The 15,781-nt window shown below is 38.5% G+C and overlaps 2 protein-coding genes across 4 annotated transcripts in view; both read right to left on the reverse strand.

Moving 5' to 3' along the window:
- Window positions 1–8,020, reverse strand: part of KIF27 (kinesin family member 27) — a 29,234-nt gene extending 21,214 nt beyond the window's left edge. For 2 of the 3 annotated variants that reach the window (XM_015615479.3, XM_015615477.3), the window contains exons 1-4: window positions 7,844–8,020; window positions 6,058–6,452; window positions 4,150–4,350; window positions 1,873–2,810 (exon numbers count right to left, since the gene is read on the reverse strand). In XM_015615479.3, coding sequence (XP_015470965.1) covers window positions 1,873–2,810; window positions 4,150–4,350; window positions 6,058–6,367 — 1,449 coding nt within the window. In that variant the 5' untranslated portion in view covers window positions 6,368–6,452; window positions 7,844–8,020. The remainder of the gene's footprint in view (window positions 1–1,872; window positions 2,811–4,149; window positions 4,351–6,057; window positions 6,453–7,843) is intronic. The other variant, XM_015615478.3, reaches the window with a different exon arrangement.
- Window positions 8,021–8,796: 776 nt separating this feature from the next.
- Window positions 8,797–15,731, reverse strand: CZH9orf64 (chromosome Z C9orf64 homolog). The gene is made up of 4 exons (XM_015615581.1): window positions 15,290–15,731; window positions 14,031–14,290; window positions 10,715–10,910; window positions 8,797–9,494 (listed from the first exon to the last, which is right to left on the reverse strand). The coding sequence occupies exons 1-4, from the start codon at window positions 15,624–15,626 to the stop codon at window positions 9,262–9,264; spliced, it is 1,026 nt and encodes a 341-aa protein (XP_015471067.1). The 5' UTR covers window positions 15,627–15,731; the 3' UTR covers window positions 8,797–9,261.
- Window positions 15,732–15,781: the final 50 nt, after the last annotated feature.

The raw sequence follows: 15,781 nt of genomic DNA on the forward strand, positions 1-15,781 counted from the left end.
TGTGGGCTTTTAGACCATAATCTCTTGCATTTCTAAGGGCACTGGACAATGACTTTATAGGCACAGGGCACATCCAACACAGCTATAGAAGTCACTGTGTTTTACCTTCGTTCCTTCAAATAATATATTAGTTTGATGGTTTAATGAGCCTGTTCAGACATGAAATCACAAGCTGTCAGAGGCAGCAATGGCCCTGTGCTCCTGCCCAACTACTCCCATACATACTGACACCTCAGGCATCAATCATCTTAGAGCGTTTTTGTGTGTGGCGACCCCAAATAGCTGTTTAACTTTATGAACAATGATCAAAGTTGGGATCCCAATGTATCACTATTGACAGTGTGATTACAAATGGATACTGAAGGAGCTCAGAAGCCACTACATCAAGGCTATAAAAAACTGTTCTGGAGGAGAGGCTGGGATAAGTGCCACTTTTTCCCCCTCTCTCCGCAAAATGTCTCTCAGAGAAGAAGAGGGGAAAAATATAGTATATATAGTGTATATATAGTGTGTGTATATAAATATATATAGTGTATACATATATAGCGTACATATATACCCCCCACCCCCCATATATATAGTGTATATACATATATATCTATACTATATATGGTTCTATCCATGAGACAGTTTTTGGAGTACTGGGACATCCACAGTGTTAAGACTCAAGTACCAGGTAAGGCTGATGGCCAGTGGTTTTGTCATACCTCTCTTAAGCAAAGGAAAACAGAGTGATAAAAAGCAAACAAAACAGCAAAATCTGAAAATAGTCATTAATGATTCTTGGAGGCTGTTGTACAGCTAGAAAGGAGTCAAGCATCTAAATATTCAAGGATACATACAAGTCAGCACCCAAAGCAAATACGCAGCCTCATGACCTGCAACTATCATTCAGCATCTTAACTAAACAGGTATTAACAGCTACAAGTTTAATCTAGCACACTATAGTCAAATCTGTTATTATCTTGAAAGCCTTGAGCCATAGGTTAGGTTCCAAATTAGACTTTTATGGGTAGGTAGCCAGTGAAGCACACAGAGCTGTCTTTTCACTTCCCCCTATTCCCATCTCCTAGGAGAACAGAGGAAAAACAAAGAGAAAGTGAAAGCAAGAAAATTTCTGGGTCAAGATAGAAACTGATCAGTAAGTGATGATGAAGTGGAAGAGAGAAAGAAAATAAAACAGATGATGCAAAAGCTATCACCCACCACCTTCCAAGGCTGACTAATGCTAAACCCATTCTGGACAAAATACATCTTATCTCCCTAAACCTACTCCATTTTTATTGCTGACCATCACATTATGTGGTATGAATTCTCTCTTTGATTAGTTCTGTCATCTGCTTTGTTGCATGTTTGTGTCTCCAACTATTCAAGCACCTTCTAATCTATTTACAGGGTGTCACAGGCAGAAAAACAGAAGGTCTGTCACTGTACAAAACACTGTTCAGCAAGAGCAAAAACATTACTGTGTTATTGCCATTGTATCGGTCACAAATCTAAAACACAGCATCCTCAGAGATACTATACCGAAAACTAACTCCATCTCAGCCAGACTTAGCGTACTAGAAGAGCTAAAACCAAAAATCTATCAGACAAAACAGCTCAGCCTCAAGAGTCATCTTGAAACTGACTAGTGAAAATATAACATTACTTCACTTATATCTGTGGTCACTGATTGTGTATTCATACATCCATTAAAATAAATCTATGTCCCAGAGATTAGCCAAAAGAAATTATATAAAATTGTAAATTAAATTTAGTTGCCAAATTAAGTACAAGTGACAATTTTATCCATCTTTCAAAATGGAGTTCAAATTTTGGCAGACTGCTTTTTCACTTAGTCATTTAAATAAACAGCTTATAATTAAATACCTGGCATTTCTTTAGTTCCCTCTTCAGCTGAAGAATTGTGATGTGATGTGGTACTGGGCTGGTCTCAGTCCCTGTCTCAGTTTCCTGGACGGTGAGAGCTTCCTTCCTTACTTTCTGTACCATAGTGATCCAGCTCTGCAGCCTGTCCCGCTGACTTCTTCTTAAGCTAACATCATCATTCAAGTCTACCAGAAAGGGGAAGGCTTCATCTACACAATTTCTGTAACTGAAACATTGAACCTGAAGGCGGGTGAGCTGCTCCTCAAGTGAACTGATACGGGCTTTTTCTTCATTTAAGTCATGTACATGCTGATTACTGACCTGCTGGCTCTGTAAAGCTTCCCGAAGCAATCTGATTTCAAGTTCCATTTCATCAATTCGGTCTTTTTCTGGGTTGTAATTTACTACTGGTTTATTTCTAATGTTTTTTGCTCTGTTTGCATACTTGAGGGAATTTAAAGATTCATCAAAGTCCAGTGAAGATGGACTTATACATGTTATCATAACAGTCTTGGCATTTCCTCCAAGGGAGTCTTTCAGAATACGAGTGATTTTAGCATCTCTGTATGGAATATGTACATTTTTCCTCTTTGGGTCTCCAAGGGCACTGATGACATTTCCCAAGGCCAGGAGACCAGTGTTGATCTGAACTGATTCTTTGAAGCGTTCACCAGTATTTCCAGTCTTTGCTACCCTCTCTGATCCTGCCAAATCCACAAAATGAAACTTTGAAGCAATTGGATCCTGTGCAGCATCAGTATTTTTCTGATACTCTGCAGACTGCTTCTGACAAATACTGATGGTAAAAATGGCATGAGATCGACTAGAGTGTTCATTCTTCTGTGTTGTGCCTGTGTGACGAGCTGCATTGCCACTTCCCAGCAGGCTTATCACTTCATCTGCACATTCTACTTGGAATTCCTTAGCACCGACAATCACTTCAAACACCAAACCAGGCGAAAGAAGTAATAATTTAATTAATTCTAAGCTCTTCAGCAAAAGTTTACAGCAACAACTATAAACATGTATTAGAGAAACACACAAGCCTGTGTTATTATGAGGTCATAGCATATAGCTATAGAAATAGAAGATACAATATGTGAAAAGCAAGAGGTACAATACATCTCAAACCTGCAGGTATTTAATGTAGGGGTATACTGTGCCATAACAAATAATATCTTAGACATAAGACGTAATTCATTTACACTTTGCACACTGCACATTACTTTTACAATTTACAGTGTAGTGCTAGCTAGCAAAAGTGTAAGCAAAGTCAGCTCAAAGGATATTTTGGTAAAATTAAAAAAAAATACTAAAAACTATAAAGTTTTAAGAAAATTAAGAAAATAATTTCTATTCTGAATAGTGCAGGTAGTTGGCCCTTTGGGGACCAGTAGCTGTTAGCACACTAATAAGATATAAGTGTACTTCTACCAAGTACTCTTACTAATCATATATTTTATCATATTTTGCTTTTCATTAAAAATGGAAAATGTCCTAGCACAATTCTGAATTCTAGAAGCTGACACTAACTTTACTGAAGAAAAGAAATAATTTAAAATATATTGTGGTATCCTTTTGAAGCAATGACACTGTCTGCAAAATTTGTGCTAAACTTGTGCTTTCTCCCAGCTACAGACAAAAAACCCAGGACAGCTTAATATAAGAGTATATTAATACTAGAGTAAACACAACAATTAGAATATAAAGAAAAAAAACAAATCCAAACCTTAAACAGATTAGATACTTTCAGAATTAAATATCTCTGATGTGGATCCTTCTACCATTTTAATGAGGGGAACAGGATACCTATAGGGCAATTGTTAATCTCGAAGCCTCTAAAAATATCTATTCCCCCTCCTCTTAATGAAGTGGTCTCTTCCACTCTTTTCATTGTAAAAGGAGAGCAGACATTTACAGTATAATTGACTTAACAATTGTAATTTTGAAGGAAGAAGCAATGGTTTAATCTTAAAATATTTATTCAAGTGAATAATTACACACTATTTTGTTTCTAGACAGAACTTTCAGAAACAATTGTGTATTTACCATTTGTTGCCATTTTCATCCATATAATAGAACATCTGTATTGCTCACAGGCATCTAAACCCCAAACTGCTTCCAAACAGATAAACTGAGCTTATACTCTGAAACTTTAACTTTTTTTTTTTTTCCCTTTTATTCATTAGTAATGAATAAGCACTTTCAAGAGAAAGCAAGAACAATTTGGACACAAACTGAAACCCAGACCAACAAATTTAAGAGCTAGAGTCCTACCTGTATTTCCCTTCTCATCTTCTCGGATATGTAGCTCTTTTACAGAGGTCTCCAAATCCAATAAATCTCGAAGTTCTTCCTTGTAAATCTCTATATAGGATATCCTCACACAGAAGTTAATATTACGATGTTCAGAAATATGATGAAATAATTCCTGAATAGCCCGTGGGATTATGCCCCTTTCATCCATTGCAACTGATGCTAAAATAGAAGCACAAATGTCACAGAGACTTGCAGTCTTTCTGTCACATAAATTACGAGGACTGAAATTTGAGAGCAGCCTGTGATATTTAGTATGCAACACACTAAGGAATCTGAAGAGATCATTGTTCACAAGGATTTTTGTCATTTTTTTTGTGTGTGCGTCAGAATTTTTGTTTGCATCCAGTGCTAGGATTCAAATTTAAGTTCTAAAGTACATAATTTTATTGTCATAATAGTTGTGAAAAATATGGATGCTGTTTTAAAACTATACTCCTCAGAGTACAGATTTCTTCTTTATCCCTTCTTAATATGGTTAGCAGTGACATTTCAAGGGTTTGAGAAACTATAAATTCTACTTATATAAAGAAAAAATCATCAGTAACTTAGTGAGACAAAATTTATGACCAACATTAACAGTAATTTCCTATTTTTTTTATAAACATGGAACACTGGTGCCAAACTCTACCTTTTTTTAAATATTTAGCATAGGACAATGTTTCTATTATTAACCTGTGTTTTTCATCCAAGACTATGGAAGCTGTTTGCCTACGAGACAATACTAAGAGTCTTTTTTACCCAAAAACTAATGGGTTTTTCACATCTAACTATTATTTTATTATTAATTAATTTTAGTAAGTGTATTCATTAAACCAAAAGTCTTAAAATTACAATTGCAGAGCTATGATCAGCCTTAGACTATGACATCCACTACCAAAACAATTTAGCTAGCAATGGTACTTACAGGAACATGAAATAACTACTAGTGAAGGGAACAGAAGTGAAGCTACAACAATAACTAGAAGAGGCCAATGATATGAGGTTCAACTACATGTGTGTCCAGAGAAAGGCAACAGAACTGAGGTAGGGTCTGAAGCACAATTCCTGTGAGGAGCAGCTGAGGGAGCTGGGGCTGTTCAGGCTGGAGAAAAGCAGACTCAGGATAGACCATATTGCTCTCTACTACCATCTGACAAGAAGGTGTAACCAGGGGTGTCAGTCTCCTCTCCCAGATAAAAAGTGACAGGACAAGAAGAAATTACTTCAGGTTGCACCTGGGGAGGTATAGATTGGATATTAGGAGCAATCTTTCCACTGGTGGTCAACCAATGGAACTGGCTTAGTTGTGGAAATGCAGTGGTTAATGGTTGGACTTTATGATCTTATGGGTCTTTTCCAACCTAAACAATTCTGTGATCCCATGATTCTAAATAAAAGGAAGATTCTACCAAAATATTTACAATACTCTATTTATATCCATTTGGAAGAATTAAATCATAAATTTCTTTGATGCCACAGAAATTTCTCTCAAATGCCCCAAAAAAGCAACAGAATGAGCAATCAAACAATTAAATGCCTAACGAAGACATTTTCAAGGTAAGATAAATGTAACAAAGATATTCAAAACCACTACATTTCAGAAAAAGAATTCTACTATAAGTTTCATGTTGAAATGTGGAATGGGAAAGAACACTTAACAAATTGTATTTTTCTTAGATATTTTTGATATAGTCTAATTTATGGAGAAGGCTGTAGAATTTTAATTACCACAAATTTTGGAAGTTTTGGTTTTTTTTACTGCAGGTCTGTTTTGTTTTTTTTAATTCTGCAGCATCATCTGCTATGTAATAACTATTTAGCTTGCACAAATGCACCCTTTACCAATTAACAAGAATCCCCAAAACCAAAAACCTTTCTATAACCTACCAATGTGGTCACCACCAATGGTGTAAGTCTTCCCAGAACCAGTCTGTCCATATGCAAACACTGTAGCATTGTATCCTTCAGTCAGAGACACTAGAAGAGGCTTAATACAAACAGCGTAAACTTCTTCTTGGGTTGAATTTTTGCCAAATACAAAATCAAAAGTGAAGACATGGTCCTTTCCAATGATAATTTGTTTAGCGTTTGGAACTAATCTGACACAGACTTGGTGGTTATGAAGTATTTCTTTGGAAAGCAGAGGTCTGACTCGGACTGCAACTTTAACTGGGATCTCCTCCATGCCAGACTCCATCCTTGTGCTTCCCGTTCAGCATTCACACAGTCAAGAAGAAATCTGTTACCACTGCTCTGTTCACCTCATTCACATCTGTCTGCAACTAAGAAAAAAGGTTTTCCATGTTATATGAATGAATGAATCTCCTGAAGTGGAACATTGAGATTTTGTAAGGAACATGTAAGCACCATTACAATCTTGAAAAGCACCTGATATAAATGCAGCTCTATTAATAACTATATAATCAATTTATAAATTAATTTTGCATGCATTAACTTCTAAGCTAGCAGACTAAAGTCAGAAAGTTGCCTGATTTCCTGTATGAATATAACACAGTCATACAAAGCAATGATATTGTAAGAGCTTCGTAATAAATACTGTAACATTGTAAGCAAAGGCTTACAATGGATCCTCACATTTTCCTGTTCCTGCATTGATATTGCACAGGCAACAAAAATCAGTCAAATGAAATCTTTTTCTACATGTTTCATTACATGTTTCAATACTCTCTTCCACTTATCAAGCACCAAACACTTCTAACTCAAAAACCACAAAGAAGTATGGTTTTAAATGTATCGATTTACTACATGTAAAGTGTTCCTCTGATTTCAATCTGAAACTTTAAGCATATATGTAATTATTTTTTAGTAATTATAGTTTTAGCTGACATAGTTCCTTATACTGCTTGGTACATATTCTTTCTTCCAGTATAAGCATTGCACACTAACACATTTTAAATACTCAGGAATTCCGTTTCTTTATAGCTATTTTTCACTAGAATTCAAAAACTTGTATGGGATCACACACAAATCTTTTCTGTTGTTGCCAATTCTAAAAATCTTCATCATGCAAGGTAAAATTTGCTGAACTTCCTGCTCTCACACATTGTTTTCAAGAAAGCTGTATTACTGAACTGGCAGAAATCAGCTAAGCTCCCAAAATTCAAGTTTGTTGAAAACTAATTGCTTAAAACAGTGTTGTCTCACAGCTGCAAAGAGAAGAACTTTTGCATTTCATTTTATTCCTTTTAGCTTGAGAACTTGGCTATCCACAGCCGAAGTCTGAAAAAAGAAAAGCCCCAATTTATTGACTGAGCATGAGAAGAAGTAAGCACGAGAATGAGCCAAGACTGGTATCATAAGGGACACGGCAATCAGCAACAGATGCATAAACATACTGTTAAAAACACATTGTGATTAAAAGCACATTTTGATTGATAACTGAGTTTAGTTACTTGGGTGCATTATTTTTTTTTTTACACCCTAGCAAGTGCTTCTTTGAAATGCCAACATTTCCTACTGTCTTTTCAAAGTTATATTAATAAACAAACTAACAAACCACGTTCCGGCTGTGGGAGGGAAGCCCTGTTTCCCAAGAATCTGTTTGGTAAAAGAACTTGGGAATATAAAATATTCCCAATATGTCAAGGCTAGAGAGACACTTCGGTGTCGACGCCCGCGGCTGCCGTGAGGCAGGGGCAAACATACTGCCAACCTTTTCGCTTGCAGGGATGTTGTGAGGGCAGACCAGCAAATCTTCCGTGTTTGAAACGTCTCCGAACCTGAGCAGCAGCCGGGATGGTATCACGCGTGAGTGTCGGGAGCCGCTAGGGCCGCGGAGGCCGGCGCTTCGTGCCCGCTGTGCCGCAGGGTGCCGCGGGCCCGGCCCGGAGCGAGGCCCGGCGGCGGCGGCGGCGGGCGGCGCGCGCTGTTTGGGCCCTTGCTAGGCAACGGCCGCCATGCCGGGCCGCCGGCCCGCGCGCACAGCGCCCCCGGCGGCGGGACGAGCGCGGGCGGCCGCGGCTGGCGGGCTCCCGGCCCTCCTTCGCGCCCTGCCCGCCTTCTCGGCCCCTCCGTCCGGGAAGGGCAGTGAGGCGCTGGAGCGTGGCCGGAGAAGCGCAACGGAGCTGGGGAAGGGTCCGGAGCACTTAAGTGTCCTTAGGAGTGGCTGAGGGAAATGGGGGCGTTTAGCCTGGAGCGGGCTCAGGGGAACCTTGCTGCTCTATACAGCTGCCTGAAAGGAAGGAGTAACAAGATGGCTTTTGGCCTCTTCTCACAGGCAGCAGGTGCCAGGACCAAAGGAAATAGCCTCAAGCTGTGATAGGGATGGTTCAGGTTGGACATCAGGAAAAATTTCTTCACAGAAAGGGTGATTAAATATTGGAACAGGCTGCCCAGGAAGGTGGTGGAGTCACAGTCTCTGGAGGTGTTTAAGGAAACACTGGATATGGCACTCACGGCCATGGTCTGGGTGACAAAGTGATTTTGGGTCATAGGTAGCACTCAGTGCCGTGGTGTAGTAGACAGAGTCGTGTTCGGTCACAGGTTGAACTCGATGATCTCAAGATCAACCAATTCCATGATTCTTCCCTTTCTACCTCCCTCCCTGTGTGGACTGAGATCCCCCCATCTCACCCGTAAGAGTAAAAACACAGATACACCCCCAAGGCACATCTGTCACCACAGTGTTTATTGGACAAATGGACGGGTTATACTTCCATCTCTGAGCAGTAAAGCATCTGCCAAGCACCTGCCACCTCCATGCAGGTGGTACAGGCAGAAACAGGGAGAGGCCAAGGAGCAAGATATACCACAGGATCTGCACGTACATCTGGCTGTGCGCACAGAAAGCCACATACACCAATACAAAGGTCAAAGAGCAGGAGTAACAAACCCTGCCTTAACAAAGGTTGCCTGCAAGGTTTACACTATTAATTCCAGTCAGTGGAAGCAAAAAATTAAACTAAAAGGTAATAAATCAATGTGGGGAAAAAAAGGCACATTGTTAATCAATCACAAGAAAACAAGCACTTGATTTAACAGTTCCAGATTAGCACATGACAAATCACCATATGAAAAGCAAATCTGCAGTTCAAAAGAGAAGGCAACAATAAAAGAGCTATCAGACTGGACTTAGTAATATATACACCGTACTCGGTGGAATGGGATATCTTTCATGTCTTCCCTGTGATCCCGGGCATAGTCCCAAAGATAATAATCGAGTAAAACCGCATTGATCTTTTCATGCATGTCCTGACCCTTCTTCTGATAGAGCTCCTGCAGGTGCTTACAAATCAATGCACAACACCAAATAGAACAGCCACGGATCTCTATCTCTTCTTTGTCTCCAGACTGGAAAAGTGTTCCTGCAGAAACAAGGGAGAGCAATCCATTTACATGCAATAGACAGAAGGCCAAAGACTGTCTAAATTTTCTAATTCTTCTTCCCCTTCACATTTACTCCATTCTAGGATTCCAGCTCTCATGGCTTACCCTGTAACTGTTAACAATGTTGCTATACATTTTCTAATGATTATTTTAATTTTACCATATTGCACTTAGAAGCTTCCCTCCCATTCTATTCAAACAACATCCTGTATTCTAAGGAACTGCTTTAGCAGCAGTACTGCAAATCATATGATAATTTTTTTGCTTGTAGACAAAAAAAAGTTAAGTCTTTTATTATAGTATACTTTTTAGTGCATAATTATTATACTTCATAGTAAATATTCTGCCAGGATGACTGAAGTCTAAGATTTTAAAAATAAACGGCCTCCCAAAAGAACTGAATGTAAAGAGAAACAGTGGAATTATTTAAATGGGAATGTTCTCATTAGGATTCATGGAAGGATAAAATATCTAAGAGGTCTATTTAATATATAGATATGCATTAAGACATGAATAGACGTATGACTACTCTTTTAAAATTCATGTGCAACTGCATTAATCTGTCTGTCTTCCTGAGTAGTTCTGAAATTGCGTAATAGCAGTTCTGCATCTAAATACAGTCATTTTACAGTGCAAAAGAGATTTATTCACTAAAATTCATGGTTAATAAGTATTGGAAAGATGAAACCATGCTTAAAAAGTGAGATCCTAGTCATATGCAATTAACTTAATTTAAAGCAATATTTTTTTAATGGATGCTTATAATATGACTTTGCTTATTAACTAGCAGCTCAGTACAAATAAAGAGGAATTCCCATGCTTTTACATCATATTTGAATTAATGACAAAATCATAGTTTCTTTTATGTAAACCTCAAAAATCCTAACTATTCTCATACTGAAAAGTGGTTTTGCAACAGCAGCTTTCCAGAAACTCAAATTATCTTTGAGTCTCTTTAATCCCTCCCTTATCCATGTTTAATCCACAAAACAGTTAGGTCTTTATAAAAAAGTAACCTTAAGATCTCACTCAAGATCACAGATAAAGTTCCTTCCTGTTCACTACGTAAGAAATCCTTGTTCCCTGAAGGAAAAAAACTGACACATAACCGTTAAATGGACAACATATTACATTTCAGAAATAGCCTTAGTCTACAATATCAGGTGGTAAGATTACTTATAGCAAGGACAGAACAAACCTTCACGTAGTTTCTTCATTAATTCTTCAGAATACTTCATTGCTTTTAAGTGAACAAGAACTTGTGGAATTCTGTAGTCAGCAAATATTGTCAGACTGGAAATATCATCAAAAGAGCCATCTCCTTTGCCTTCTAAAACACTCCATGTGTCAGCCACAAGTATTTGTGCCCGTTTGTAGAAAGACACCTTCTTTTTCTGAAAAAAGGAATTTATGGATTATTTTAGTCCCTGATCCATAAATATAGCAAATAACACATTAAGCATATCATATTGTTAAGCAGACATTAGTTAACTAATAATAAAAGAATTTATTTTAATTTTTAAAAAAGAAATCCAAATAAAATTTATATTTGAATAATTTTTTTACAATTTATTTTAAAAGTATATTAAGAATAAAACCACAACAGTCTTTAATTTCTTAAAATCTAAACAATATTAAACTACAAACTTGGATTATGTGGAATGCTCATAAATAAACTGAAATAAAAGAATAACATAATAAAAGTTACTGCAGCAAATAAAAACTGTGCAGTACATGCCTGGATCTCAAAACACATTCATAGTTGTTTACTGCCACTTGGCAAACACTGTAATTGAATGTCCAGCAACATTAATTTTCAGAAACTCTACAGTACATCCAGCCTTTAATTTGACAAGAAAAGCATAACATACATGTATTGTACTAGACAATTAAAACGTTTTGTTAATCCATTTATCTGTACTGTTAAAGAAATAGGATTCTGGTGAAAACTTTAATGAATGTTCCTCTTTGTTTACTTTCAAGATACTATTCCTGACAGCAAATTACATCTTTTGTTCTTGAATGATATTCTCCAAAAGCACTAAGAAGTTCAACTACAGTTCAAAGAACGACTTCTGCAAACATACTCAAAATTCCTGCATTCCCTGTACCACATTCTGTACTTGATAAAGATGCATGAACTTACTTCTAGAGAACATACATGATTTTGTATGGTAAATAACAAAACACCAGCTTAAACATCATAACACAAGAAGTGGTAACAAGAATTAACAGACCAAATTTTATCATAGCTCCTACTGTCCCAAAAGCAAGGGTGTCATTCCATAACATTAAGAATTTTCCAGCAGTAAAGAACTGATTGTCTCTACCACCACACCATTTCACAAGAGCAGAGGAAGGCAAAATTAGAATAGAACTTTTCATTTCATGCTGCAGTTTAATTAGGAAGGAAAATATTGTCTGGGACTCATCACTGAGAAGATTAATTTATAATTCGTTTCAATTATTAACTTTTACATTGCGCAGAACGTACTAAATTTATACAAAAATCTCAATATGCAAAAGACTATGAAGCATTTCGAGTATATTTTCCCACTACTTATCAGAAAGCAAGGAAGGCACTAGGTGGATGATACTACATGTCAAAGAGAAAGAACTTAAGAGCTTTTTTACTCTGCAAGTGACTGCACTTGGCACAGATTGTCTAGAGAGGTTGTGGAGTCTCCCTCATGGAACATACTCAAGAGCTGTCTGGATGCAATCCTGTGCCATGTGCTCAGGATTGACCCTGCTTGAGCGGGGAGGTTGGACCCACTTACGGTATAGTCCCTTAAACCCTTACCCAGTCTCTGATTCTGTCTGTGAAAGACTGTAAAAATAGCACAATTTATCAAAAAATGGAGCTTTTTTCAACATGGCAATACAACTACTTTTCTCTTTTTTTTCTGCAACACCTGTCTTTTCAGGAAATAGTACCAAATACAGGAAACATTTGCATCTTCTCTGCAGTATAATGTGGTAATATTAAGGAATATGTCTAATTATGACCTACTGACATTAAAAGAAAGGAGGAGTATTGTGTTGGCAAAGACCAAAATGTAATAGCACAGCCATTAAAAAAAAAAAGTAAAGAATAGGATCAAGAGAATTTTGATTCTCATCTATCAGTCTCAGGTGATAGATGGTAAGTAAAAGAAGAATACATGCAACATATGGGATGATCAAAAAGAACTCCACTAAGTCTCTGTCAGAACACAAAAACTGTTCGATATTGTTGTTCGATATTTCACCATCTTTCCAGTTCCCTCCTAACCCTTCAGAAGTCTTACTCATGAGAGTTCAACCTGCTGCCACAAAAATAACTTGATCCATGTCACTACCTTCAAAATAGACATCTTGCTTAGTGAAAGCAGAAAAAAAGCTTCCCTATTCATGCAACAGGCTTTATTACTAAGTCAGTGCTTACAATCTGGGATCATTTTTGGAACACCTTTTCATTCTGTAGTCTGCTGCTGCTTTTAAGGAGGCTTGCTTTATTAAGCACTCATCATCATCTCATGAAAGATACAATGTCAATGAGTACAGTCACTATAAAGCTAAGAAAATATCACTTAGAAAATACCCCTCTTTTATCGTAAAAAATTGTCAAAATATTACTTAATATGTAGAAAAAACCCAAATAAATTAAACCAGTAGCTTCAAAGATTAATTCAAAAGAAACTCTGATTTTTTATGAATATTTATTTTGCTTCACAGGAGGAGACAAAGGAAAATAAAATGACACCTCCTGCTGAAGGGCAATAAATGCAGTAGATTCAAAGCTTCAGTGACTGGTATTCCTAGAAATTGAAAAGACTGCACAGACTAATAGTATAGGCTGTAGGGTCACTAACATAAAGTCTTTTGGATTTAATGATGTAACAGCTGAGTACTACTGCACATGCAACTGAGCACACGAGCTGCTATGGAAGTCACAAGTGCTAAATGAAAATCATGCCTGTACAGGTGAAAAGAGGGAGACAAAAAATACCAGTCGATTACTGTTTAATTCCCATAAGTTTCTTTCAGTAAAAGCTATAGTATACTGTCAACATTTGTGAAAGTGTGGGTTACTTCTAATCTGTAGTTATTTGAGTAATGCCTGTTGAATCAACAGTCTTTAGAGGGTGGAGTCATGGTAGCTGTGTATTAATTCTAGATTTTCACTTCCTTCATCAGCTGCAAAGAGCCTCAAGGTAAAAAAAAAGAAGATGGTGGGAGTAAGGTTGTCAGCAATTCAAGAAAAACAAAAAAGAAAAAGGATTCCCATTTTTCAGGCGGGAATTATCTCAAATACAATGCATTTTTAAGGAGTACAAAGGAGGTGTGATCTAATTTGGAACAGGGAGTATATACCAAAATAAATTACAGTAAAGTGATGAAGAGACAGCATATGAAAAAAAAGGTACTCTTCTGGTGGGAAAAAGAAAGTGACTCTTGTCCTGACTAGCTGTGGACTATGATGTATCCTACTAATAGTAGGATTTTTTTTCAGAGCTTTAGAATTAGCCTACCTCAAACACAGCTTCATCTCTGTAAGAAGGAAAATTCTCCAGTACAAGATGTAGCAATTTCTGAGCACTCTTCTCACTCATTTTAACACAGGTGAGGAAAGACCCTCCAAACTTCTCTAACAGAACTATTCCACTTTCGTTCAGCACCCGATGTCTTTCTTCAATCAAAGGCAAAGACACTTCTGTGTCAGAGCGAAATACGTGTCTAACTTGGTCAAGCGTCATGGTGGCAAAATAGGATGCACTGGTGATAGGTATTCCTACAGAAAAGTGAAAATAAGATATTTAGGCTACCACATAACATAACATATAGACCCATTGCGGTCTGCTAAAAGAAAGCACTTCTATAGGAAGATCTTCTAAGCCCATCAATTCTTAAACCCACTTTTGTTTTCAGCGACAACCTGCCCACAGAGCTGCTCACAACTAAATTTGTGAGTGCACACGATGTTTTCTTCTACAGCTAATTTCCAACATACAACCATGGAACCGTTGTTACTTTTTGTATGTAATTTTCCCCAACTGTTTAGTCTTCTTATTTTAATTCTGATGTTAACATAGCACACTGGCAAATATAGTCAGTATATAACTAGTTTAGACAGAATAGGCCTGTTTTCCCATTGATCCCAGTCATGCTGTGCATTCACAAAAAGCGTCTTACTACTAATACCCCCTTAATTTACAAGTTACTGTACAAAAAAATTAGTTAAAACTTTAATTTATACCTACTAACAGTTGGGGTTTTTTTTTTGAGAACAGAAAAGAGTGAGTGCTAAAGTACTGGGTTTAAGTATGAAATTTTAAAATACTGATTTAAAGTACTGATTTGAGAAGCATATGGTTTTCCAGACTTACTTTAGATGCTTTGGTATTGGATTAGTCCAGAGGATTCTCACCTTATGCCTCATTTTTTCATTTGCCATGGAAATACGCAACTTATCTTAAGAATACACGTGAAATAACCCAAGTAACCCACTGACTACTGGCAATCCTTAAAGTCTTTCGAATGGAGGAGATAACTAAGTTACAGCCACGAGTTAGATTGTTTCAGTACAAGCGTATTTCGAAAGCGCTTGCAGTTCCCTTCCCCAACCTCTAAGGGACGCCTCCACCTACAGAACTACTAAGACAGCGAGCAGCAGCTCCCAAGAGCGTGTCCCATTTCCGAGGCGCCGCCTTCATTTTATACGCGACGCTCGGCTTCCGACGTCCCTCAGCCCGAGCCCCGGCCCGGCCCCGCGTCCCCGGCGCTCACTGACCGTCGTCCAGGGCTCTGTTGACGGCGGCGCACAGCGACCAGTAGCCGCTGTAGGTTTTGTCCTTGTACTTCACAAGGTACTTGCGCTCCTCCTGCTCGGACCAGAAGGAGAAGTTGAGGGTGTCCACCAGGAACACCCAATCTACAGCCTCCTTGTCGGCGGTCCGCGGGTTCAGCTCGTGGAGGCTCTTCCACCCCGCCAGCCCGAAGTCCGCCGCCGAGGCTTTGTCGAACAGGCTCTCCGCCACTCGCCGCACCCCTTCCTCGTCCACGGAGACATCTTTGCTGTGCTCGGCTATGAACTTGGCGGACTCCAGAGGGGACGGGAATACCTCCATGCTTGGCAGGAAACACGCACGCTGCCGAGGCCAGCCTCTCTGCCGCGCTTCCCGCCGGGCGCGCACGGGGAGAAGCCCAGGCTCCACCACGCCCAGCCCCGCTCCCCGCCCAGCCCAGCCCCGCTCCCCGCTCAGCCCAGCCCCGCTCCCCGCTC

Source organism: Parus major, chromosome Z, assembly GCF_001522545.3.
Source record: "Parus major isolate Abel chromosome Z, Parus_major1.1, whole genome shotgun sequence".
Lineage (NCBI taxonomy): Eukaryota > Metazoa > Chordata > Aves > Passeriformes > Paridae > Parus > Parus major.